The sequence below is a fragment of the Talpa occidentalis genome, unplaced genomic scaffold (assembly GCF_014898055.3).
Source record: "Talpa occidentalis isolate TD23 unplaced genomic scaffold, MPIMG_talOcc4v2.1, whole genome shotgun sequence".
In the NCBI taxonomy this organism is placed as follows: Eukaryota; Metazoa; Chordata; class Mammalia; order Eulipotyphla; family Talpidae; genus Talpa; species Talpa occidentalis.
The window spans coordinates 40,973,104-41,000,559 of NW_026555331.1; the positions used below are offsets into that span (position 1 = coordinate 40,973,104).

General features: G+C 35.8%; 1 protein-coding gene across 3 annotated transcripts in view; it reads right to left on the reverse strand.

Moving 5' to 3' along the window:
- Window positions 1-3,563: 3,563 nt before the first annotated feature.
- WWP1 (WW domain containing E3 ubiquitin protein ligase 1) overlaps window positions 3,564-27,456 on the reverse strand; it is an 85,845-nt gene continuing 61,952 nt past the window's right edge. For all 3 annotated transcript variants that reach the window (XM_037504428.2, XM_037504423.2, XM_037504435.2), the window contains 9 exons: window positions 27,029-27,117; window positions 22,903-23,062; window positions 18,642-18,775; window positions 18,413-18,553; window positions 14,460-14,580; window positions 11,823-11,927; window positions 9,742-9,838; window positions 9,266-9,338; window positions 3,564-4,235 (listed from right to left, as the gene is read on the reverse strand). In XM_037504428.2, coding sequence (XP_037360325.1) covers window positions 4,136-4,235; window positions 9,266-9,338; window positions 9,742-9,838; window positions 11,823-11,927; window positions 14,460-14,580; window positions 18,413-18,553; window positions 18,642-18,775; window positions 22,903-23,062; window positions 27,029-27,117 — 1,020 coding nt within the window. In that variant the 3' untranslated portion in view covers window positions 3,564-4,135. The remainder of the gene's footprint in view (window positions 4,236-9,265; window positions 9,339-9,741; window positions 9,839-11,822; window positions 11,928-14,459; window positions 14,581-18,412; window positions 18,554-18,641; window positions 18,776-22,902; window positions 23,063-27,028; window positions 27,118-27,456) is intronic.

Here is a 27,456-nt window from a genome sequence, read left to right on the forward strand (position 1 = left end):
GTGCTACTGGTTAAGCCAGTAACACAAAGTGGTGGGAGATTTCTAAGGATTTAATCACATCGGGATGGGAAGAGATCAAGAAATGAAAGCTTTGTGGAAGAGGTCGTCACATGTGGGGAAGTATATTTTCAAGTTGGTTACATTCAAAGTTGAGCCCTTGCAGAGAAGGTACAATAAAAGTAAGGAGGTTAGGATGTTGAGTTAAATGGTTAAATGACGTATCTTAGAACAGTCTGCATAAGCAAAGAACTAAAGTCAAGGAAAAACTGAAAATGAGGTGGTTTCCTTCTTTAAATGTGAGTTTCACAAATGAATTGATCATTAAACAAAGCACAAATACTGTTCCCTAAGTGGAGGAAAGGAACACAGAATTCAAGAGTAAAATGGAAATGAATACAATTTTAAAACAGGCAATGCAATGTTTTGAGGCTGGTGTGCTTCCACTGTAAAATCTCAAATTTTCTAAAAAATATCTTGAAGGCCACTTAAATATATGTACATGTAGGTGTGCTATTAAGTTGTAATGTTAGTGAACTCTGGGTATGTGCTTTTTGTGTTTTATCAAGTATATTTTCAAAAAAGCTGTATTCATCTCTGATTCAATAACAGTTCATATTTTGCTATATTTTACTTACGTTCAGATATCTAAATATTTATATGTATTGTTATACCTTTGAAGTTAATTGCAGACAATGTATTTCATCACCCAAATACTTCAGGTTATATCATCTCAGAATAAGGATATCCTCAGCAAACCCAGTCTTTTATCACAACATTCATTCGCTAACATCATCTGGTAATATCCACCCATGTTCAGATTTCCTCAGATGTCCCAAAATGGTTTACATTTTTTAAAAAACAGGATCCAATCTGGTAATCACACATTTCATTTTCTGCCATTCTTATTACCTCTTAAATTCTCCCATCTTTTTTTCCCTCATAGTATTGACTTTTTGAAGAGGCTAGTTGTCTCACAGATTGCCCCTCATTCCAAATTGATTACATTTTGAGAACCACTGGTCCACCTTATTTTCAGGAATTCCAGCTAATTATATGTTTATTAGATTTGCTTTGCCTAACTTTGACCATTTTCTGAATACTTACCTCTTTCGGTTTCATTTCTTGCCTCTTCATTTCTGTCTTCTTTGTCCTTTATTTTTGATTGTTTTCTTAGATAATTGTGGTCATTTCTGAGGTTAGTTTTTCATTTCCCCCCTAATTTCAGGAAATGAAATGCATGTTGGATTTTACATCTTCATGTTATTTGTCCAGTTGTGAGCTTTTGAATTTATTTGGGCACTTTCACATTTGCATTTATTTATGTCTCATGTTACCATGTTACAGAATTTTACTGTTTTCTTTACTTTGAGCATTTCACCTTAGTTCCCCCCACCCCCTATTTTTCTCTTTAAATTGATTTTCTTTTCTGATCTTTGGGTGAGTTTTGAGTTACCAGCAATACCAGGAATCAAATGAGCGGTGAGATAGCTGTATTAGTTTAAGACTATCCAATGCTAAGTTGTTTTGTGAAAGTTGGCATTTTCCAGTAATAAATCCTTTGCTAAAAGGATCTATCTTGATAGTTTATATAGAATTAAAAAAAATTCTGTTGAAATAATTATAAATTCACAGGAAGTTACAAAAAAATAGATCCTTTGTTATACTACAGTTTCAAAACCAGGAAATTGGTATAATTTACATTTTACCACTTTTAAATACTCATGTGTGTGTGTTGGGAGGAGGGGTTCTATGCAATTTTGTATGTGTAGATATTTTTAACTGCTACAATAGTCAAGAGAAGCATTTCTTCATCAGAAAACTCCCTTTATAGTCACATCCATCCACCTCCCCCAACTCTGACAACCACTATTCTAGTGTTTAGCATTTTGTCATTTAAAATGTTACATTAGTAGAATCATACAGTATGTGACCTTTTGAGATTGGCTTTTTTTTTCCCCCGTTCAGCAGACTTGCTTTGAGTTCCATCTAAATTCAATAGTGTGGTTTTATTTTTGTTCCTGTTGATTGTAATTCACTGTGTGGATGTGCCAGTTTATTTAAAGGGTATTTAGGCTCTTCCCCATTTTTGGCTGCTATGAACACTAAGTACAATTTTTATTCACATAAATTTTCATTTCTCTGGGATAAACAACTGAGAGTATAGTCATTGGATCCCTTGTAGAACTGTTAAATCAGCCTTCCACCTCCCCTTTACTTAAGGAATGGCTCCTGTCTCCTACATGTAATATCTCCCCAAGATTGACTCTATGTGTGAACAGATGTTGAGTATTTGTGTTGTATGTATATTACACATGTGGACTATGGGTGGCTGTACTCCCATATTTCTCTGTGACTAACCCACCACATAACAGGAATGTGAAGGGAGGAAAGGTTGGCCCAATTTCCAGATTTCTGCCATGGAGTATATAAATCAAGATATCAACCCTACCTATTAGGTCTGGATTTCTACAATTGGATCTGAAAGGTAAACAGCCCTGTTAAGTTTCGCAAATGATCCTTCTCCAGTTTGGTCTCTGGTGATTCTATATAACTTCACCTGCTGTTTGGCAGTTTCTTACTTACATTGAGAGAGGCACCCTGAAAGTTTATCTTAAGTCAACTTGTTAATTGGTAGGCTCACTTTCACTGAGTGATAGTGATATATAACACTTTATGGTAAAATTTAAGTATATCTATTAGAGATTTGTTATTTAATAGGCTTAAAAATAACCAGTGTTAAAACTAGGATTTGGGAAGGAATATATTCAACCAAGTAGATCACTGCTATTTAATCTTACTATGGATTTTAAATAAAAACTAATCAAAAACTAATGCTTAGGGAAGTTGTATACCAGTACTTTCTGCATGTACTAATAAGCAGTGAATACATTACACATAACCTTCTAAGTTATCAATTCCATAGCTATAAAAAAATTTAAGTTAATCAAATTTACAATTCATATTGAAGTAATGCAAATTTAACTTTTTTCTATTAGTAAGGAAGCCCAGTATGCTAAAGATCATTAATGTTGCATCAGATTTTAATTTGTTGCATACATCTTTGTAGTTCAGCAAATGCGCTTGATAATTAAAAATAAAATATTAGGACAAAAATGACTATATAAAGAGGGGGAAGGGACCAAAAGATTTTTATATGCTTATTTAATTCAGATACATAGAATTTCTATGAATTTTAGACTAATGAAAATATTTGAAAATCAGACTCAGTTGAGTATTCAAACAACTCTTCATGGGATTTCATAATACTGAAACTTTGAACACAAAAGCAGAAAAGTTCACATTACCTTTTGTTCCTAAGTATCAAATTGTATCAATTTATTATGAATTAATTTTAAACATCAGATTTAAAAACAGAAGTACCTGATTCTTTTCAATTCCACAAATACCTAGCATCCCAAAGTAACATGTAAACAAACCTCTATGCTGTTCAATGAATTCTTTCCAATCTCTAGAACAAATTAAATAGACCTAGTAATGGACTTTCACGTAAGGTATGGTTTCATTCTTTCGTTTGACTGTATTAGTGGTGTAGCAGAGAGGGAAAAATTTCAACTATTTATTTAAAACAAATTGACAGGTTCATGAAAGCACCTGTTATCAGAAAAGCCAGCAGCATTTTTTAAACATACTAAAAGTGAGATCTGGCCTAAGCCCTTAATACCTTCCTGAATAGCCATGCAACTAAACACCCTCAGATGTTACAAAGGGAGGAGAACATAGAGCATTTGCACTTTTCTCCTCGGAAAACAGAAACAAGGTAAAGCAAATCCAGATATTTTTGAACGGCTGTCATGTTTAATACACTTGGAGCTCTATAAAACTAGAGCCTCTATCATATATGCTTATATAGATATATACTTATTTTAAAGTCTCTTGCTTACTTCAGAATTAAGGATGATCTTTTTCCTCTCAGTCACTTCAAGGGAACAATAAATAAAATAGAAAAAGATGAATGTTTTGCATATTTCTGTGGAAGAGCGGAAAACATTTATACTTCGAGAGGTTCAGAAAATTCACTGTACAGAATGAACAGCTTATATACACTATCTGTGCAATTTTTCTTTGCTGGGGTATTTAAATGCAAGAGCTCCTCATCCAAGACAAGAAGCCACATTCATTCTTGTCCAAATCCCTCTGTCTCTTCTATTGCAAAAAGAAGTTTTTCCTTCAGTTGTTCGTAACTCTTATAAGGTGGTAGATCCAAGCGATTAAAACTGAACAGAAACAAAAACACGTGTTTTCAATAAAACAAATTTTGGAAAGATTTCTAATACAGTATTTTTCAAATCACAGTTAAAAGTCAAGATGTAAAAATGTTGCCAGCAATATTCTAATGATCTACTAGATATTCTGGTATTACAAAGTAACAATATGGATAAAAGCCTTTAATTTTCTTTTAAAAAAACCATTCTCTCCTTTATGCTATTCCTGTTAAATTATGTCATTAGGCTCCCTAACTTCTCTTCAAAGAATACAATTCTGTCATTTGTCAGTTACTAACAATGTGTTAAATATTAGGAATCATGCCAGAAAGCTGGTGATAGAATGTTTCCTGTTCTCATAAACCTTGCATTCAGGTATGGAGAGTGAATAAATACATACTTATCTTTTAATTTTAAATAATCTCACCGTATATATAACCTTATGTAAAGTAAGTTTTCAGGCCTGCCAGGAATAACTGGTGATATATTGAAATTATTTAAATTGAAGTTATATGAAGTCACCTAGAGTATCAAGGTATTGTTATTCAGTTTATAAAGTTTGAATAGCACTGAGTAGCTACACTAGGACTGAGGATCTAGGGTTTTGATTACTTTTAGTGTCTAGTGAAACATCTCTGACAAGTCAAAATATTCCTGTACCTTTATTTTGTCATATGGAAGATTTATATAGATTAACTAGATTCCCATCTGCACTTGCCCTCCACTTTTCTGTATGTATGATAATCAAGAGTCTTTTGAAACAAAGCAGTCAACTAAAATGCTGTTCTTAGATCTCCTATTTGCATTCTATGAAGGGTTCAAGTGAGCAGATAATGGATCCCACAATCCACCTCTAGATAGTCCTTCAGGGTGCCATCTGTTGATGAGTTCCGAGGAAAGTTTTTCTAATACACTCCCCTTCCCCCATCATGGAATCCCTATCGAAGATACCACACCAGGCAGCAGAGGATACACTACTTGTCTGCTGCGCTATGCACTGGGTCTGGCTCCCTGGCTGGGGTTCGAACTCAAGCCGTTGACATTAATGGCACTGAGCCGCACTGAGCCTTGGCCCACTACGCCACAGGGGAGGCCCCCAACCTAGACTGTTTCAGAGTACCTATTAAGGATCTTGAAACTGATGCAATAGGATGGGGAAGCCCTGAAAACAAGGTCTTTAAGCCCACCTATACCTAATCAGCTAAATGGACCCATTAACGCATTTCACTCACGCATTTTGCTTCTATTTTCAGACTATTTCAGGATGGAAATCACAAAACCGGATGCATAACACCTGCTAAATACTTGATGTAGGCCTAGTTTGTGAAATACAATCACTACACCCCATAAAGTATTTTTAATGAATCTGAGACACCACTTTCAAATGCCCTAACTTGAAATAGGCAAACAAGAACTTGCCTTAGATGTAAACAATGAATAGGGTGTAGAGACCAAAGGGAGGAGAGGAGGGAGCCCCATGAAATATACTGAATCTATAACCCTACAATATACACTGTTGTAGTCCAAGGATACCTCAATAAAAATTTAATATTAAAAAATAAAAAAACAACTTCCAATCAACAACTTCCAATTTCCACTCTTAAAATTAACATTTACTGTACTCTGTATCATGACTGATTCCTAACATCTAATCTGTATTCTCTCATCGCACTGATCTATTCCACGTAAGAGGAGACATTTAGTAAATGTTGACTAACTACAGAAGTCATTACTTGAAACATTGAAACATGGATCTGTTTTAAGGTATTAGTCATTATGTTATATGAGGGTTTACAAAAGGACAGAGACATTAAAATCAATTCCTTTTTTTTACTGGGTACTTATGTGAATATAAGAATACTATTTCAAGTTATAGGTTAGCCTGCCGTGATTTTTCAGTTCCAGTTTTCAGTCAAATTTGCTATTTCTACTTTCTTTATAAAAAGGGAAGACGACACTGCCCAGTACATTTCCCACACTCTGAGGGAACAGCACTCTGCTGGCTTCCTGTACCATTATATAGAGCCTGAAAGCTATCGCCTCGCTAAGCAAAGTACTGGAGATGGTAACAGTGGGGCTCAATCTGAGAATTATCACAATCGCTTAGTCATTTTTAGTCTTTCTGGATCTAGTTTCATCTAAATTCTCATCCCCTATATTGATCTGAATTAAATCTCACCCAGTCTTCTATATCTCAGATCCTTCCACTCTATTCTTCTGAATTTCTATGATTTGAATAAGATATGTAGTCTTAATAATTCCTCTCTTGCCTTAAATGAGATCCATCCAGTATGAAACATACCATTTCTCCTGTAATCAAAAGAACATTACTACTGTGACACACACACATCTAGCTTTGCAACCTTGCTCTTAAACTTACTGCTCTTGCTCTCTCAGTCACGCTCCTTCATTCACTGAGACTTTGCCACCAATTCAAAGTCCTCTCATTCCTGTGGATACATGCATTGCCTCCCAGTTATTCCCCTTATCTTGTTCCTCTACTTCAGTGACTGACTTAGGTTCTCTCTTCAACCCTCGTCATCACCAGTAAAGGAAATTTCTAATTAAAAAACTACATTCTTTGATCTTCTGTCTTTCAATTAAAATACAACCTATTAACTCATTATTTTTTCACCATCCTCTCATATCTTCTTGATCTCCCTGTTCTCACTTTCAACATAATACACAACCCATTATTATAACTATTCTAGAGACTGTTCAACATTATAATCACTACACTGCAAATATTTTTAAATCTCACTCTCCTCCTTTAGAAATTGCTAATGAATTAAATTCTCTTTCTCGTTTCTTGTACCTTAGCAGCTGGTAACTAATTGCTGGAGGGGGAATCATAACTAGGTGTGTTGGTGGCAGTCCAATATTTCTCAGATTCTTAGCCCTATTTCTCTATTAAATACCTGCCTACTTTCTGACAACTCTCATATCCTCCTGCAGTTTTTCTTTACTTTTAAACACCTCACTGTTGGTCCTCACCTTATACTTTATGAGAAAATAAACACCAACAGGTAATAATCTTTTCCTTTCCCAAAAACCTAAAATCAATAGCTATTTTGTAACAAAGAATATATTTTTAGCAAAGGCAATTCCTTAACTTATACTCAGAATCCCTGTTCTTTTCACCTTTCTTAAAAAGAATTAGCTCATTTGGATATAAATTCTTCAGTTACAACCATTTCTCCAATCAGATTCACCAATATAAGCAGTGTTAAATTTTTTTGGTCATAGGCCCCTTTTCAGTTAAAAATAGAGAATTTCTTCAAAGAACTTTTGTTATGTGAACTTCACTGAACTTTACTAAATTTTTAAACGGAGAGATCTATAACTAATTCATTATGAAGGGACCTTGTTTCTATATTTGCAAATCTTTTTAATGTCTGGTTAAATAGAAGGCATCTGGATTCTGATGTCTATGTGCATTCATCTTGCACCATACTGTTTTTGCTTAAGTATATAAAAAATATATCCCCACACTGATATGCAATTTAAAAAGAGGTAATCAAATCATTTCATATAACAGCAAATATTTTTCTCTCAAACTAAATTCAACAAAGTTACATATAATAAATTTTTTGGATCTTTTACTCATGCATGATTTTTAACATTGCGCATTGGTCATTTGGACATACTGGCTCATCAAGTGATAAAGAATTTCCAAGTGTTGACATTTAATAATAGGGGAAAAAAATTACATTTGCTAATAATACTACTAATCTCATCAGAAAAGGCTTGGGAAGCTGTCAAGCTCACAGTGGTATATACAAGTCTTACAAAATTCTAATTTTTGCTTGAAACCAAATTTCATCACTGCCAATGGATGCTGTCAGTTTTTTCTTTGAAGTGACAAGCTTCACTTCTTTTCAAGAAAATGTCTGTCAAATGTTCAAGTCTGAATAAACACTGTCATTCTTCCAAGTAAAAATAATCTTCTACAAAACATAGTTCAGCTTTCAACTCAAGTGCTGAAGAGCTCCTCAAGACAACCACCACTCCCTAGTGTGCAGAAGTGTTTTATGCAGACTTCCTATTTTGTCCTATTTTTACTGCTACATAAAGAACAATGTTCAAGAATCTAGCTTTCTTGCTTTAAACAAAAAAGATGGTAGTTTAGTGCCCCGATTTGTACCAAGGCACCAGCAGTCTTACCACCATTGTTTCTGCACCATAAGTGCAAATGTCAAAACAAAAAGGCACACAGTAGCTTGGTATGAAAATCATTTTCACTTTCTGGGAAAAAAAAAAAAAAAAAAAAACCTCCAAAACCAGTGTCACTGCTTGAAACAGTTGTATAATCTCCCTACATCCACTCTTGTATCCAAGCCTTTCACTTTTGCCAGTGATTTTTTTTCTGTGTTTAACTGTTATTTAACTCTTCAAAGCTTCTAATTGCCATTAGAGTAAAATCCAAATTCCTTGTAATAGCCAGTAATGCTGTACATAATTTAGCCACTGCTTATATTTGTAAATTCTTTTTAAACACCTCTCTCCCCCAGTTCACTCATCCAGCCATCTCTCATTTCTCGAAAAATGATATGTGACTTCAGTTTTGCAAACAACTCTATATAAAGAATGCCCTTCCTTGCTTTTCCCACAGCAGGCTATTTATTAAAGGCAACTTCCAAAGTCTCCCTGGGCACCCAATCTACAACACTTTTCCAATATAGGACTGCTTTATTTCCTTGGGAAGATTTCCTAGAATTTATACTAGGAAATTGTTTATCTTATTTGTCATTTGTGCTCCCTTCCCTAACATGACACACAGATATAGAAGGCAAGGAGCACCTTCAATCTTTTATACACAGTGGGTCTGCTACTTCTTGAATCAGTGGATACATTGCTCAGGTATTTAATATTAACCAATGAGATAATCTAAAGTATTTGTAGAATGCGGTATTAATAAGTCTGTTCTCAAAATTGAAATCTGGCTACCTTAATGAATAAGCAGCCACACAGGTTCTTACATTTATTTACTAAATGAAAGAGTCTCTGGCTTTTACCTTCCTACTTAGGATTCTTGAACTTACCATGTATGGCTTCTCGGTAACCAGGTGTCTTTGCCAACTTTTTCAATGCAGAATTTTTGAGGCCCGTTACTTCCTAAACCAGGAAAATAATATAAAATTTATACATTCCTTTAAATTTTATATTGACAATAAATAATGTCATAGTCCTACAAATGATACAGAACAAACAATAATGTAAGTTGCCTCTACTCAGAGAAACTTCTTATTGCTTCAAAGATTCATCAATAAGAATCTGTGCAAAGAGGAATAGGTACAGAATCCTGCTCCTGTCAGTCATACTAGGGATTAAAGCCATGGTCAACAGGCTATGTGAGCATACATTCATTTTTCTTTTACAAATTAGTATTGACCATTTATTTTTCTTTTGGTAGAAGCTTTATCTATATATAGCATAGGAGAATAATCCTTAGTTTCACAGTCTAGTGTATATCCAAAGGTCATTGCCACAGAATTATCTACAGTGAAATTGCATTTACCCATGAGCTCAGCAAATCCTCCTAGAGGTAAACGGCAGGTTCCAGTGACAAATTGCAATAACCGCATTCTTACTTCATTGTCTGTTTCTTTCACAAACTGTGTAACAAATCAGATTTTAATATTAAGTGTAAACTCATTTTCAATAATGAAATAGAAGACATATAAAGAAATTTAATAATTAACATTGAAGTCAGTTCTAAATGCACTGTGCACTATAATGCACAGTGCACTCTACGTACACTCTGGATCTTCATTTAATCCTCACAATTATACTATAAATTGGCCACGATTACTATACTTGCCTTACAAAGAGGAAATAAAAGCTTAGAAAGTGTACTACTTGTTCAAGGTCATACCTCTAAAAGGTAAAACCAGGACAGATGTTGGATGACAATGTAACAGCTATGCCAAGCATGTGTCATATCCTTTTCACATATCCTCACACCTGTTCTGAGATAGGGATTATAAGAAAATGGAGGCCTATGAAGGTGAAATAATTTGTCCTCCTCAAACAACTAATAAATAGCAGAACAAACATTTGAATTCAGGCAGGTCTGGGTGAGCTCTAAAACATGATGTTATCCTGACCTAAGCCCGCTACCCTTTTCCACATTAAGCTAAAAAAAAAGCAATGAACATGTTCTAGTTACCACTCTTACTGATTGACTGTATTTTCTCTCACTAGACATCATTTTCCTAACTCCGTGTTCTTTATGTTGAAAACTCAAAGTATACACTCTTCTAAAAACTTCTAGTTCACTAACTGGTCCACTTCAAAGAGGGACATAATAGGTGATACGCTGAAATACCGATTTGAATTGGTCTGAGTGTCTTATAGTAAATGGCAAGGAACAGGGAGCAGTCTGAGAGCAGAAATATAAAAAATAGGGACTAAAGTCTAGCTAAAGATAAGACAAAAATACTCTGCTAATCATGACCAAAAAGCATTTCCACGTAGAATTATGCTGAGGTACGTTTCATCAAGACACAAGAAATATTACCAGAGCTTATTACCAATTCTGGCATAAACCTCTCCCTAAAGCTGACTCAATTCAAGAAACACAACTCTTCACTGGATTTACATGATACTAAAGTAAAGCTTCACAGGTATATAGACAGAAACCCACATGGAAAATCTGGAACACAGAGGAGTAGTGAATCTAGTACAGAGAACAAAAGGGAAGATTTCAGACACCTGCATACATTCTACATGTGATGCAATTCAGCTATTTTAGGCTTAAAAGAAGATTTATCCCTACCTTTTTATTTACTAATATCTTTATAGTTTTTTTATTTGCATCTTTTATATCATTGTGTATTCCCTGTAAAATTCCCACCACCAGTTATCCCTACCTTTTTACTTACTGATTTCTGATAACAGGTAACATGTACCTCGTATAGAATTCAAAGGTAGTAAAAGGGTTCAGTGTAAAAGTTTTCCCACTTTTGCCTCCAACTGCTCAGCTCTCCTCTATAAATGCTACCAGAGGTCTAGCTTCTCAGAGATGATAGATTCATATATTCGCATGCACTGACTCTACAGCATGAGTTTTCCTTTTGACAAAACAGTATCATAATACATACACTTTCCGTTCCCCCTCAGTATTGTATTGAAACATTCCCATATTGTTGTTTATTTACTTTTTAAATAAAACAGACTATGAAGAATATAATTATAGAATGGTTACATTTACTAAGTCCCCTTCTGATGGATGATGTTTCAAGTGTCTATTATTATACCAGTAATGTCGCAACAAATAGGTTTCATGTAATTGAATGTTTGTGAAGAATATTCCTGGTCTAGAAATTTCAATTTCTCAAACAAAATGTACCTCGAGATTAGCATGGAACCCCAGAGATGCACAGATAGTACGCCTTATTACAATATAAGCCTAAGGAAGGAGATGGTGGGAGAAAGGGCAAGAGAAGATACTCAGTATTCACCACTGTTTACTAATATTCACTTTTGATTTAGAGGTGAAAGACTAAAGCATTCTCTAACAATGAATTGTTTTAAGGTCACTGTTTGATTAGAAAATATTTTCTGTGAATACTGTTTCAAAAAGGGAAAAGCAAATACCTGCCAAAACCAAATGATTTGCTTGCTGTTTCTTGTATAATGTCGATATACAGTATTTCTCTGCCAGTCTGTCAGGTCCACCTCCTGCATGCCACACAACATAACCTGGGAAAGAAACACAGCATCAAGTCACAGTAAAGATTTAGTGAAGAAAACAAAATCATATGGATGAAACTTGCCAATGCTAATGAACAGGCACAATTTATGTGAATGACTATGCAGTACAAGTAAGCAAATTCAAAGAAATTTGTGGCAATTTAGGATACAGGATTCTTAGGTACTTTATTTTATCCATGGTTATTGACCTCAAACATAATTAGAATTAACTGTGTTTCAATAAAATATTAGCTGTGTGAAAAATATTTGCCAATCTCAGAGATATTTAAAGTATCACCATTTAGTGTGATATCAAAGTTTATCATTTTTGTTGATACCCTTCTATTCCTAGTGTTGCCTTCTATTCCAAGTATAGTAGGAGTTTTTATAAAGAATGGCTATTATATCTTTTTAAAGTTTCAACAGATTTTGGGCCTCCCTGGTGGCGCAAGGGGTTAAGCACCACACTATGAAGCAAATGGCAGCCTCTGCAGCATGAGTTCGATCCCCGGCTGGCCAGAGAGCAACCCACATGGCTCAGCAGACCTCTCCTGATTCGCCCGCTGCTCCCCCAGCAATGTACTTAAGTCAATCTGTCTGTTCTGTTCCCCACTCTGTCTCTGGTGAATCCTCTCACCCCTCTGCATCTCTGGCCTATACCCCAGCTCTTGTATGCACCAATAATTTTTTTTTTTTTTTTTAAAAAGCTTCAACAGATTTTTAACCTGCAAAGAGAAGCACTGTTACAAGTAACCAATATCTTAAATGATAGGAATACTTATTATTGTGGTATTATTCATGGTTAAGAGAGACAATGAATGGGAGCAAAAGAACAACAGACTAGGGGTAAAAATCAAAACAAGGCAAAACAAAACAAAAGTCTATTTTCTCACAGCTCTGTACTCTGTGCTAAAGGGCAAATCAGGAGCAATTATGGTCTTTAGTTTCCTTATGGATAAAGGAAATTCTATAGTCAAACTATTTCATGGAGTTTTCTGTGAGAGCCCTATACACATTACCACAGCCTGAGAGTATGCACCTACCATAGCTTCCTCAATCTATTTGTTTCCTCTCTGCTTATTGTCCCTCTTTCATAGAGTAGGCCTTCTCTAATATGAGTCTTAATCATGGGTATGAAATAGTTGCATGCAATTTTGAAGATACAAAATTGTGTAAATTTTCTTTGGATTCTTAATAAAGTCTGTGATTTAAAAAATGACTAAGATTATCTTCCATTCTCTTCTAACGTGTTTCTGCTAATTTGTGTAAGGGAGCTGTTAAGAAAGATATGGTAACCAGGTTTATCAAGAGTCTACACATCAGTCAAGCTAAGAGTCCTGATTGTCATATAATTTGCATCTCAGTAAGAGTTGCAAGAGATGAATTTCTATATAGGACTATTGTATAAAATTTAAAATGTAAATTTCTCATGCACTTTTGATTACATAAATGAACCAAATATCTTAATGAAGGACCCTTAACAGAGCCCCCTTTAGATGACAAAAGTTATCCTACTGTGCTAAAAGTAGGTCAAGTGGCCATGCTAAGGACTATCCTAATGCCCGTGTATGTTCTAATCTACACGGAGAGGATGACTTCAGTAATAACAGTAACTTATAAATAGGGAAATAGCCATGAGAGCAGACACTATAAAGACAAAAAAACAGAAAATACCAAGTGTTGGTAAAGATGTAGAGAAACTGGAACCTTTGCATAGTACTGGTGGGAATATAAAATGGTGCAATGGTTATGGAAAACAATGTGGCAGTTCTTCAAACACTAAAAATAGAATTATATGATCCAACAGTGCCACTCCTAGGTAGCACATATGTATAACGCAATATTAATCTGCCTTTAAAAGGAAAGAAATTCTAACATGCTATAAGAGAAGTGAAATAAACCAGTCCCAATAAGACAAATGTATGATTCCACTTACATGAGATATCAAGAGTAGCTAAATTCATAGAAGCAGAAAATAGAATCATTGTTGCAAGGGACTCAGGGCAGGGGGAAATGGGAAGTTGTTTAATGAACAGAGTTTTTCAATTTTGCAAAATGAAAAAGTTCTGGAGAACTTGCACAATAATGAGAATATACTCAACACTGCTGAACTGTACACTTTAAAGTGGTTAAGATGATAAATTAATGTGTATTTTATCTCATAACAAATTTCTGATATAATTTAAGTCTAAATACAGTTAAGAGTATTAAAAACTCAAAAATCTGATTTGGGGGACAACTCACTACTAAGGCAAGATTTCACAAAGTTCCTAAAATAAATAAGGCTGCAATCACTCTTGTGGACCACTAACAGCTGGCTCTGCAGGATGATTCTGTGCCCAGGACAACATTATGATTCAAAGATCTTAATCTAAAACCCTTACCCAATACATCGAAATACCCCTAAACATTTGAAAGGATTAGAGGATGAATGAGAGGATTTAAAACTGTGCCACATGATTTAAAACTGTGTTCATCCCTCTGTAAAAGCATTAAAACAGGCCCTTCTCCCAGTACCATTCCTTATAATAAGAGCCTAACCTCCAATTCCTTTTCATCAAAGTACTGCAGCCACTGAAGAGGAACAACTTCATTAAAACCATCAAGGAAAGCTTTGGTCTGTTCTTGTACTCCTCGAGAAAAACGCCATTCTGTCATTAAACTGAAAAAAAAAAAAGATGGTATTTAAAAATAACTGATTTATATGAAGGTAGAAACTTAGAAACACCAAGTACTTCATCTAAATATACCAATAACACACAAACATATTTTTGTATCAGTTCTAGCACGTTAGTAGTTATGTAAAAGATGCTTTTCAAAATAAATAGGAGATTCTTGTGAGAGCCAAAACTCTAGCACAATTATTCCCTTTTCATTTCTAAAAATAACTTCAAATATTGTGTGCTGACACAGTGAGGAGATGGTTACAATAATTAAACAGGCTCTTCCACCAAAGCTTTGCCAAGACTGAGAACTCTGACTTGAAGCATTCCACAGCAGATTGTGTCAGTAACACAGTGACAGTCAATCTGTCTAGGGACCATATGTTTGTATGAGTTTACGGTCCCTCTGTTTGAGAAAACTTAAACCTGGAGAACTAGTTTCTTGTATGCTGATTTATTAGAAGTAATTAAGATTTCCTGACCAGAAAAGAAGAAATAACTATGATAACCAGACGTTCTGAGGAGATATATAAGGCAGCTGTAGTATAGCTAAAAGAGAAATAAGAAAATCTGTCAGTGACACAAAATCTCTACCAGGAGTTTCTGAAAAGATCTGAAGTCCCTTGTGGAAGGAAAGCATATGCTACACCTGATGAGAAGTTAACCAGTGTCAGTTGGTGAAAGAAAGTCAATGTATCCATGTTCCTCCCATTTTTAACTCCTTGTGTCCGAGTGGAAGTTTACCAGTAATTTTTTGAGGAAAACCTTTCATTCAAGCTGCCTCAAAAAATTTTCTTCATCAGTTACTAACCCTCTTTTGCTCTATGCCCTTATACTCTTCCCGATTCCTCTTCTATTTGTCCACAAGGTGCTCAGATTATTCTGTTCCAAAACCGCTTTCTTCAACCCAGTATCTCTTTTAAATTACTCTCCTCTTAACACACTGCTAGTGGGAATGCAAACTGATCCAATCACTATGGAAACTGTGTGGAGGACCCTCAAATTATTAAAAATGGATCTACCATATGACCCAGAAATTCCACTTCTAGGAATCTGCCCAAAGGACACAAAAAATATTAATTCAAAAGGAAACCTGCACCCCTATGTTCACTGCAGCACTATTTACAAGATAGGGAAACAACCTAAATGCCCAAAACCAGATGACTAACTCAAGAAGATGTGGTAAATATACACAAGGGAATACTACTCAGCCATCAAAAAAGAGAAATTCACGCCACTCGCAGCAACATGGATGGAGTTGCAAAGGATTATGCTCAGTGAAATAAGTCAGAAGGAAAAAGAAAAATATCAGATGGTTTCACTTATCATAGGACTATAGGGAAACTGAACAAGGGGCCAGGGTGGGGAAAAAAGATAAAATTAGCAGGCAAACTATAGAACTAAGACATACCACCGTGGATGGGGATGGACAGGGGTCAAGAAAGGGGAAGGAAGAGCACAAAAGACCATAATGATAGTTCATGAGTGAACTGGTTGTGGGAATTTTATGGGGATTATACCTGAGTGGAAAAATCAAACATGAACAATGAACAATGCAAAATAAATCCCTAAAATAAATAAAATGGAAAAAAGTAAATCACTCCTCTTTACCACTACTCATATCAAGAGTACCCTGTATCCATTTTTTTCACCTGTTTAAATCAATATTAATTTGGTTTCAGCAACCCCTCACCACCCCAGAAGAAAAAAACTCAATAAAGGTCAATAAAGAACTATGAATTGCCAAAGCCAGTGTTCATGTCTCAGAGCTCATGCTATACAAACTTCCCATAATACTAGACATTAACATTCCCAACTCTCACATGATTCTTCCCAGGTCTGACATTCCCGATTTGGCTTTGGTTACTTAAATTAGCCTTCCCAAAACAATTATGATCATCTCATCTTGGTATGTTTTTGAAGACTGTTTCTCACCATCTTATACCATTTCCCATAGCACTGTCATTGTCGATTTCCAGGATAAACTAATCCCTTTACTATCTCAATTCCTCTACTCCTGCTATTTCCCTACCTTTCAGAAAGCTCTCCCTCTATCAGGCAAACTCTCATTCATTCTTCAAGACCTAACTTATTTGCAATGTCCTATGAAAAACAGGCCTGAGTTCTCCCAGCAGATTCAACAGCTTCCTTCCTACACTGAATTCCAAAAACACTTCATACATCTTTTTACCATCCATTTACTCATGAACTCACTGAGGTTCTATTTTACTCCAAAAGCAAAGTATCACAACTGAAAAGGAAGAGTATTATCACAGAATTTCAAAGAGCTAGATTAAAAAAAAAAAAAAGATTAAAGTCTTATAATTGAACAATCATCTATAAAATGTTAGGATTAGCTGTCAACTCTTAACATAGTATGAACTATACAAGTAAGATTTAAAAAAAATCGGTTACCTTAATGCCTAATATGAAATTTAAAGTAGCAAACTATAAACTAAATGTTGAAATGTTAAACTGTTTTTGGTATCTTAAATCACCGATGATGATTTGTAAAAGCTTAAGTTAACACTAATAATGGTTGCTGGATTTTGTGGAAAGCTTAAGACTTTTTTTTTTTAAAAAAAGGAAGCCCAGACAGTGCCTTTTGTTATCTTTGTGAGCATCTTTTCTTCAAAATATAAATAACTTTACTTTTTCCACTAAGTGCACACTACATGACAAAGCTAAACAAAAATACCTAGAGAATACAAAAATGTATAATGAAGAAACTTAGTCATTCCTAATTCCGCCACTCAGAGAAAACTAGTTCAGCAGGAAAATAGGGAGAAAGATGCTTACACTGTCCTGGCAAGGTCACATTAACTTAGTAGGCATAGACATTAATACAGGTTAAAAAAGAAAGGATTGCTACTGACTTTTGAAAAAGCAACACAGCAATATCTATTAAATAGTCTCTGACTTGACTTTACTTTTTGGGAAACTTATCCTATAAAGACAAAAGCAGCAGGATATATGGATTCAAGCTAATGAAGGTTTCCTGCTGCCTTGTTTGTAAGTGCTACTGGTTCCTTCCCAGAGAAATTTGGATTTATCTGGCTGGCAAATGGAAATTATTTCTAAAGTTCAGATATTACTTCCAGAGAAAACTGAAGGCATAGTAACAGACTATTGAGAGAAGCAGACTAAATGAAGAACATTAGAAAATGAAGGCTTTAGAGAAAGTAAAGAAAATCAGTGCAGTGTGGGATCATGGAACTAAGAAAACAGCTTTAAAACAAACTGTGGTGAGCACTATTAAAAGAATAAGCTAAAAAGGGAGAAGTGAATTTGTATAGGAAATGAGCTTTCTTAGACTGCTTTAGCAAGTCTTGGTTACAGAGTCAGTTTTGCTACTACTCAGTGAAGCATTAGTCTCCTCTTCTAGAAAGGAAGAGGCTGCACAGTTTTTGCAAAGCCCTTTTTTAGTACCAATATTAAGATTTTTGATCAAAACAAAGGCAGAATGCATATAGCAAACGACAGTGGGAAAACAAATGTCATACACACTTATTTCAAGAACATTGATACTGCTGAAAGAACTTAAATACATGGGGGTGGAGAGCAGATATTGTTTAAAAATTAAAAAAAAATTAAAAAAAGAACTTTATGCATTAAAACAGGCGGGAGAGATTGTTTTAATACATTTGGATTTTTTAGTGTAACTGTTTGAGAGGAAGACTGAGTAGAGAGAAAATGACTGAAAAGGATAAAGAGAGAATGACTATGAAATATCTTCCCAGAGGTATAAGCGGGATGAAATTAAGAACAGAGGTAGAGGAATTAGCTCTAACATACTCAAGATGATCTAGAAATTAAGGTACATCACCTTACCCAATGTATTCATCTTTGTTCTCCTCGGTCACCAGGATATTTGAACCTCCCAGCTTCAAGTCATGTGAAGTAACCTTTCCCAAAATCTCCATGTCAACAGAAAAGTACATTTCTAAGCCACATTCTTCAATGTTGTTGTCTCTGGGTGATATAAATATATATGCACTAATTAACAAGATACATAAATTGGTTTTAAGAAAATGTCTTATTGAAAGATAAATCTTCAAACCTTATCCAGATAAGGGAGTTATAAAATTCAGTATCAATAGACTCCAAATCCTTAATAGTCAGTTTTTTACTTAACATACGCTTGTAGAATGGTAAAGAGAAACCAGTATCAATAAACTTTCCATGGAAAAGTGCCTGCCAAAAAAAACAAAAAATTTACCAAATTACAGTTTTCTTACTTTAATAACAGAAATCATGAGGCTTTATAGGCAAAAAGAACAAAACAGACCATTTAGTAATCCGCATAGATCACAGAAACTAAAATATTACATAAAATGCTAAGTATAGGGCCTCCCTGGTGGTGCAGGGGTTCAAAGTCTCATTGCTATCAAACTATTGCCAGCCACTGCAGCATGAGTTCAATCCCCAGCGAGGGAGTTGACCCACATGGCGCAGCCAACCTCTCTTATCTCACCCACTGCTCCCCTCACCAGTGTATTTCAGTAGATCCGCCATTTTTGCACCTCACTGTCTCTGGTGAATCCTCTCACCCCCTGCACCTCTGGCATGTACTCCAGTTATGGTATGCATAAATAAATAAATCTTAAAAATAATGCTAAGTATAATAAATTGAAGTGTTGAAACAAATTTATTTAACTGAGGCCAAACACATAGCTATATCATGTCCTATCAGTAAGTAGAAATAATAATAATGATATAGGAACTTTACCAAACCTCTATTGTTTCTAATTTTTATAAACTAACATAACCGGATGTGGGAAGGAAGGTGGTGTCTCAGGGCTTCCTATGCATGCATCTACAAAGATGACTCCTCCCTTGTTCCTTTCATATCTAATCTGCAAGTGATTTTCAGGAATAACCCCATCATGCCTTCACTCCTATTCACAACAGCCAATGGAAGTGGGCCCAGACCCCTTCAGTAGCCTGACTCTCACCACCAACTGCCTGATCTGGAAATCTGATCCCATTTGTCACACCTCTCCAAACCACTACTAGTCCTATGCCCTCTAAGACTCATGATTCATGAGTAGCAAAATCCCCCATATGCCCAACTCTCTACCCAAGCTTTTTAGTGCTTTCAGTGGTATTAGCCTTTAACTCAGCCAAACAATATCAACATCATGTGTAATATACTGTCATTAGCAGTAACTAATTCCTTCAAAGTCTTGATTTCAAACACTACCTAATTTTTCAGTTAACTGTTTTTAATAGTATTAATAGTAATACTAGTGATTTTTGACACTACTGGGATCTAAAAAACAATCCACTGATCCTATTACCTCATCACTGTCTCTTAGCCACCTCACGAAATTATTTCTTCCTTATTCAATTAGAATAGACAATTAGATTCCATCGTCAAGCATTTAAAGTTACTACCTGCATGTTTTCAAATCCTGCCTCCCCACAATCTATTTCTGGCAAAATCTCAAACCTAACTAAATCCAATTATCATGCCTGTGCCTGGACAGTCGAACATGCTAGAAATGTACATACAACCATGCCAGCTTGTTCATGACCAACAACCTTAAGTGGGAGCTTAGTGCTACCTAGTAATCCCCATTGCATTTATTAACCCTTCTCCCAAATGACTACATCATTTCCACTCCTCAAATTCCTCCTTTCACCACTCACTCTGAGGTAGGTTTTTTTTTTTTTTTAAAGATAGACTTATGCATACAACAGCTGGGGTGCAGGCCAGAGATGCAGGGGGTGAGAGGATTTACCAGAGACAGAGTGGGTAGCAGAACAGGCAGACTGAAATACACTGCTGAGGGGAGCAGCGGGCGAGTCAGGAGAGGTCTACTGAGCCATGTGGGTTGCTCCCTGGCCAGCCAGGGATCGAACTCGTGCTGCAGAGGTTGTGGATTGCTTCATAGTGTGGTGCTTAACCCCTTGCGACACCAGGGAGGCATTGAGGTAGTGTTCTTGCTTTCTGTTTCACTGAGTAAACAGAAGCCAGCAAAGAGGACTTATATTCCACCACATCTGCCTACTACTAAGGTCTTAATCCATATTGCTCCCATATTCCCTAACCACTGACGTCATCAAATTCTATCGTCCCTTATTTTATCATTGTCAGAAGTTTTATTCTCTCATTCTTGATTTCCTCTTTACTTCCAGTTACTGACCAATTTCTCTAACATCTTTACAGCAAATTTTTAAAATAATGTTTACTTCTGTTTCCTCCATTTCTTCCCCCCTTGTCTCTACTGCTGAATATCTCACCTATCCAAATGAAATGGACACGTCCCTTCTCAGCCTCACTTGCTCAGCCCTTCAACATTTGACAGTTGATCACATTGTCAAATGTGTGATCACATTTGAAACATACATCTTCCCTTTTGTGCTAGGAACCATTCTTCTTTGATTCACTTCAGCTCTTTTGCTTGTTTCTTCACATTTCCAAACTCATGTACCTAAACTTCTCTAGCAATACTCAATTCCTTAAACTACTTCTTTTTAAAAAAAGATTTATTTATTTATGCATACAAGAGCTGGGGTGTAGGCCAAGGTGTGGGGGGTGAGAGGATCACCAGAAACAGAGTGGGGAGCAGAACAGGTGGATTTACTGAAATACACTGCTGAGGGCAGCAGCGGGCAAGTCAGGAGAGGTCTGCTGGGCCATGTGGATTAGCTCCCTGGCCGGGGATCAAACTCATGCTGCAGTGGCTGCAGATAGCTTCATAGTGCTGAGACTTAACCCCTTGTGCCACCAGGGAGGCCCTTCCTCCTTTAAACTAGTTTTAATAGCCTTTGTGTTCTGAGAACTCCCAAATGCCTATCTCTAACTTACATATCCTCTCATTTCTGGACTTCTATATCCAACGACCTATCCCTACTTCTCCATTCAGGCTTCTCCTGGTATCTCAAACTTAACAAAAATTTGCTCTTGCCACAACCCTTAAGAAATGGAAACTATAGTCAGATACAGGCCATGAATTTTGGTGTCATATATGTGACTTTCACACCTTACATAAAAAAAGTTAAAAAAAAAAAACTCAGCTTTAACTTCAGAATGTATCCAGAATCAAACCACTCTCACAGTCTCCAGTGCTATGCCAATTAAGTCCAAGTCATTATTATCTCACCTGAATTACTGCAAATAGTTTTCCTGCTTCTACTCTTGCTTTCCTCTGTCCCAATTAGTCTCTTTTCTACATAGCAGGAGAGTGAGCGTAATAAAAATCAAAATCAGATCATGTTATTTAGATCATTTCACTGCCCTGGTTTTCAAAGTCCTTGAGTTTTCTAAAGGTCCCACATAGCACCTTTAAACCTCATCTCCTGCCACATTCTCTCTCACATTCTGTTAAGAGTCATGCTATTTTGCAATCAAAAATGTATTTTTTTTTTACCTTGGAGACATAGTCTCACTATTTCCTATGCGAGAATGTTGTTCTCCAAGATACCTGTGTGACTTAACCCCTAGCTTTCTTCATGCTTCTGTTCATGTGACATCCATCAGAGGGTTCTCCACTAATCCTACTATATGAAAAAGCAACTCTTTTCCATCAGCACATAGTTTTTATTATCTACCAGTCTCTAATAGAATTTAGACCCCTGTGAGCAAGGTTTCTGTCGTATCTTCATGGACTCAACACTTTCATATGGTGATGCCATTTAATGAACTCCTAAGTAAGTATGTCCTGAATAAACAAATAATAAAGTACAAATAAATGCAAACACTTGTCAGTAGACAAAAGACCCATAAGAGCATCTGAAAAATTCCTAAAAAATCAATTAAGGACCTCCCTGGTGGCACAGGCGGTTGGGCGCAGTGCTATGAAGCTGTCCGCTGCCTCTACAGTGCCAGTTCGATCCCCGCTGGCCACGGAGCTACCCACATGGCACGGCAGACCTCTCCTGTCTCATCCGCTGTTCCCCTCAGCAGTGTATTTCAGTCATTCTGCCTGTTCTATTCCCTGCTGTCTCTGGTGAATCCTCTCACCCTCCCGCACATCTGGCCTGTACCTGGTTCTTGTATAAATCTTTAAAAAAAATCAATTAAGTGCAATTATTAGCCAACTAAGGATTTTCTTTTATATAAATGTAGTCAAACTAAAAGCTTTCAATTACACAATTAAATTACAAGGCTTTTAAAGATTAAACAGATGCCAATAATCCTATTCATAATCTTGATTTCATATAAGTACTCAAAAATTAACTGTATTTTGATAATCTTTTGAAACAAACTTCCTTGATATAAACAAGGATAATGCATACAGTTGTTTCTAAATTACTTTTAAAATAAGGAAAGTTTAAATAAATGAATAAAGAAATAACAGAAAGTCAGGACTCACCATAGCAATAAAACGACCAATGAAACAGAAATATGAAAGATGGTCTGGATTAATAGTTGATGCTGGATTTATCTGCAGACAATAGTTGTTCTTGCCAGCATACTCAAATAAGCAATACATAGGGTTCAAAACTTCATGTGAAAGTAAGAAAAACCATTCCCTAAAAGAAAATAAGGTTATCTTTTAGCATTTTCTATAAATGAACTTAAAAACATATCTTAAATACGTATATCACATCTCTATGACATCATAGTATGTAGGTCATACCTCTCCGCTCAAATAGCCTTAAACAGCTCTGCTAATTCCTTAGCTTTCCATTTAAGATACGCATAATCTGGCCTCTATTCAAAGTTACCTGCAATATTCTGCCTTGCCAAACTATACATTCAGTGTTCCTTATACATAAACACTTATTTCTGTGCAATACCTTTGTTTGGGTATATCTCCCCAATTTCAATTTAGCATATATAAATCCCATTTTTTCTTTCAAATCTAGTTTAGATACCACTTTAGCAATTATTTGAAGCAGTTTTCAGCATAGTATCTGTATCAATCACCGAATATTTAGTGGTAACAACTTCACAAATTTATTCACTTTCTGTACATGACCTGCTTCTTATCAAAAGTCAGAACTTTATATTATTTTTTTTTTTTGCATTTTGTACTCGAAATAGGCATTCCAGATCCCTATCCACAACAGGGTAGGGATTAATAAATATTTGCTGGTGCCACTGAGCTAGAGCACTGTTACCATGGAACAGATTTAATTTTATTGCCAATGCTTAACAAAAAGTTTAAAAGGTGAAAACTTTAAATGTAATGAGCATTCTCTAACTTATTGCTACCTTTCTGCCTCATTAAAAAAATCCAACATATGAAACCTAGCTAGTTTAAAAAAAAATACATAGTATGAAATAATAAAGATACTCCAAGAGCAATTTCTTCTAAAGCAGGGCTCTAGTGGTCAGTGACTACAAGGGTGTTCTTTCTTTACAATGACCTCATATTCTCTACTAAGTCCCAATTCCCCAATGTTCATTGTAACCCTGATAAAAATCTCATCAGTTTTAAGCAAAAATTATTGGGTATCACAGTTCTTAAGAAGACTGGGCAGTGGTGGAAACGGTAGTGAAAACAGTGTATAGTACCCTACAAGAAGAAGCAGCTAATTTGATTCAGCCAATTAATGCCATGTGAGAATGTAGAAATGTGGACCTAAGTGTTTTTAAAGAGAAATTTAATGTTACCAAGTAATTAAAAAAATTAAAATCACAATGGGAGGGCCTCCCCAGTGGCGCAGCGGTTGAGGTTGAGCTGTTGAGGTTGAGCGCTGGGTTGCGAAGCTGCCCACAGCCTCTGTAGCGCCGATTCGATCCCCGGCCACTGGGCTAGGGTCCCACATGGCACGCAGACCTCTTCTGCCGCTCGCTGCTCCCCTCAGCAGTGTACTTGGGTCCTTCTGCCTGTTCTGCTCCCTGCTCTGGCTCTGGTGAATTCTCTCACCCTCCCATGCTTCTGACTGTACCCAGTGCTGTATAAATAAATAAGTAAATCTTTAAAAAAAAAAATCACAATGGGAGCCACTATCATGTGGCTAGATCTCATCTTACAGTCTATTTACACTTGCTTTTCTAAGGTTTTAAAATACAATCTTGGAAACTGCCTGAAGCTACAGCAGCAGGAAGACCCTAAAACAAAGTCAACTAAGAAATGATAAAAACACCACTTTATAAAATTTTACACAGTCCCAATTACTTAAACCAAGTCTATGTCCAAACTGTAAAGAGGCCTAATATACATGCTCTGAGTGAAGACAACTCAATATCAATAGATCACATGAAAATGGGTTTAGACACAAAAACCAAGATATAAAATTTCTATTTACTGAAGATTACTTTAGTAAACAGTGGCCCAGAGAACGCTGAATAAATTCAAGAGTGACTATAATACAACATAACCAATACCCTGATACTAGCAGAAGAGAAAATTCTAACTAGCAAGAGGCAGAAAGAGTTCGCTTTCAACGTACCCTTCTTTATACTCTCAATAAACGAGATTAAAAATAAGGCAACTGATGAGTTAGCAAAGCCTAGAGACGAAAATGAAGAAAACAGTAAAACCACTAATGAAGAAAAGAATCACATTAGAAGCAGCAAAATGTCAGGGGAGTACAGCAAACAGTGACATTGGCTAGGTTTGAGGAAACTCAAAACAAAATGAAAAAGCACAAAGACAAAAATGATAGAGAAAAGAATACAGACACAACAGACTGACAAAGGAGAGTCCACATACCCATGACTGATGTTCCTGAAGAAAAATTGAACAAATGGAACAGAAAAAATATTCAAAGACATATAGCAGAAAAATTCCCTTAAATTAAGAAAGATCTTAATATGTTCCTATAAAAAGATACAAAACAATCAATGAAGTTAATTAATTTCAAGGGAAAGGGCACGGTGGCTACCCAGAGAGAAGAAAATTTCCTACAAGGGGGTAGCTTATCACTTCAGTGTCACATTCAGTGCTAGAAAACAGTGAAGCAATGTCTACGGACTTTTGGAAAAAAAATAGTGTTCAAGAAATTTGTATCTAGTGAAGCTGTTGTTTATATACAAAAAGCAATAGAAAAACATTTCAAACTTGCAAGATGACAGGAATGAATCACCCATGTAAACTCTTGAATAAACCAAAACTAATATATGAATCAAAATAAGAAATTTGGACTAAGAGAATCATGATATAGACTGTCTGTATTAAAACCATTAAAATATAAAACTAAACCCAAACAGTTGAGGTAAATAAGGGTTCAGACAAGAATGTGAATGTTATTAAATCAGATACTTTAAAAATAGTACCATGTTTTATTTTTTTATTTTTATTTTTTATATCATTGTTCATTTTAAAACAATATTTGCTTCCCCCCACCCCATTTTGTTTCACTGTCTGAACATTTCTGAAATTAAGACAGATGTGATATGAACATTTATAGTACATTGTTTCTCTTCTGAAAAAGCTTTTTTAATAATGGTGTGGTTGAGAAAATATGCTTATATAACCTAAACTCTGACAATCCCATATATATTTAACTGCTGCCACCAGCTGAGTCTGGTCCCCCATTTCTTTTTGCCAGTGGTACTAGAACTGTGATTTTGTAATTCTGTACAACTATGAAATGTGAGTTCAAAAAAAAGATAGTTGGAAAAACAAATGGGGCTTGTTTTTCTATGAAAAGCAAGTTTAGCTCTTTGGAAAAATTTAATTGACATATTTTGCTAAACATATAAATTGTTGTCAAATTAGGTTTGGGAAAGCAATTGAGGGAAATATTTGAAAACTAAAAGAATTTTCCACAAATATTATTTCACAAGTGTCTACTATTACATACTTCTTAAAAAGACTCAGACTAAAAATACAAATATAAAATCAACAGACACTGTTATAATAGCAAACAATAGGAAGCAATCTTATACATGCTGACCCATTAATTGTGATGAAAACTCTGAAATGTTGTGAAGTCATTAAATAGAGTATTAGATTTACACATACTGATATGGAAAGATATCCATGATACATAAAATACCAAGTTGTGGGGCCTCCCTGGTGGCGCAAGGGGTTGAGCACCACAATATGAAGCAATCCACAGCCTCTGCAGCGTGAGTTCGATCCCCGTCCAGCCCAGGAGCTGCCCACATAGCGCAGCAGACTTCTCTTGTCTCGCCTACTGCTCCCCTCAGAAGTGTATTTCAGTCAGTCTGCTGTTCTGTTCCCCACTCTATCTCCGGTGAATCCTCTCATCCCCCACATCTCTGGCCTGTACCCAGTTCTTATATGCATAAATAAATAAATCTTAAAAAAAAATACCAAGTTGTTATATCACATGATTAAATCTGTTTTAAAAACAGCAAATATGTACTATATCACACACACACTAATATAATATATATACAGAGACAATGTATAGAATAGCCAAGATAGCAATGATAAATACCTCCGGAATTGTGCAAATAAATTTTGTTTAAAAAGGAATTCCAGATTGCTATTGAAAAAAACACATGCTTTCATGAATACATCCATTGCATACAATAGAGACACACTTATTTCAAAGCAGATTATCTTTAATTTTTACCTTGCTAGACCACCATAATCAAGTCCTTCTTCTCCTCTAAATATTACGTATAATCGTCTCCTCAAGTCATAGGGCTTTAATGCCATAATCTAATTGAAAACAAAAGATATGTAAACACTCATACACAGCACAAGTTTATTCCAAAATAATTCCATTTAAATTTAATGTTATTTTCAGGGCCTCCCCCGTGGTGCAGCGGGTTGAGTGCCACGCTGTGAAGTTGTCCACAGCCTCTGCAGCACCGGTTCGATTCCTTGTTGGCTAGAGAGAAACCCACATGGCATGGCAGACCTCTGCTGCCTCGCCTGCTGCTCCCCTCAGCAGCGTCTTCATTCTGTCTGCCTGTTCTGCTCCCCGCTCCGTCTCTGGTGAATTCTCTCACCCATACCTCTGACCTATACCCCAGTTCTTGTATAAATAAAATCTTT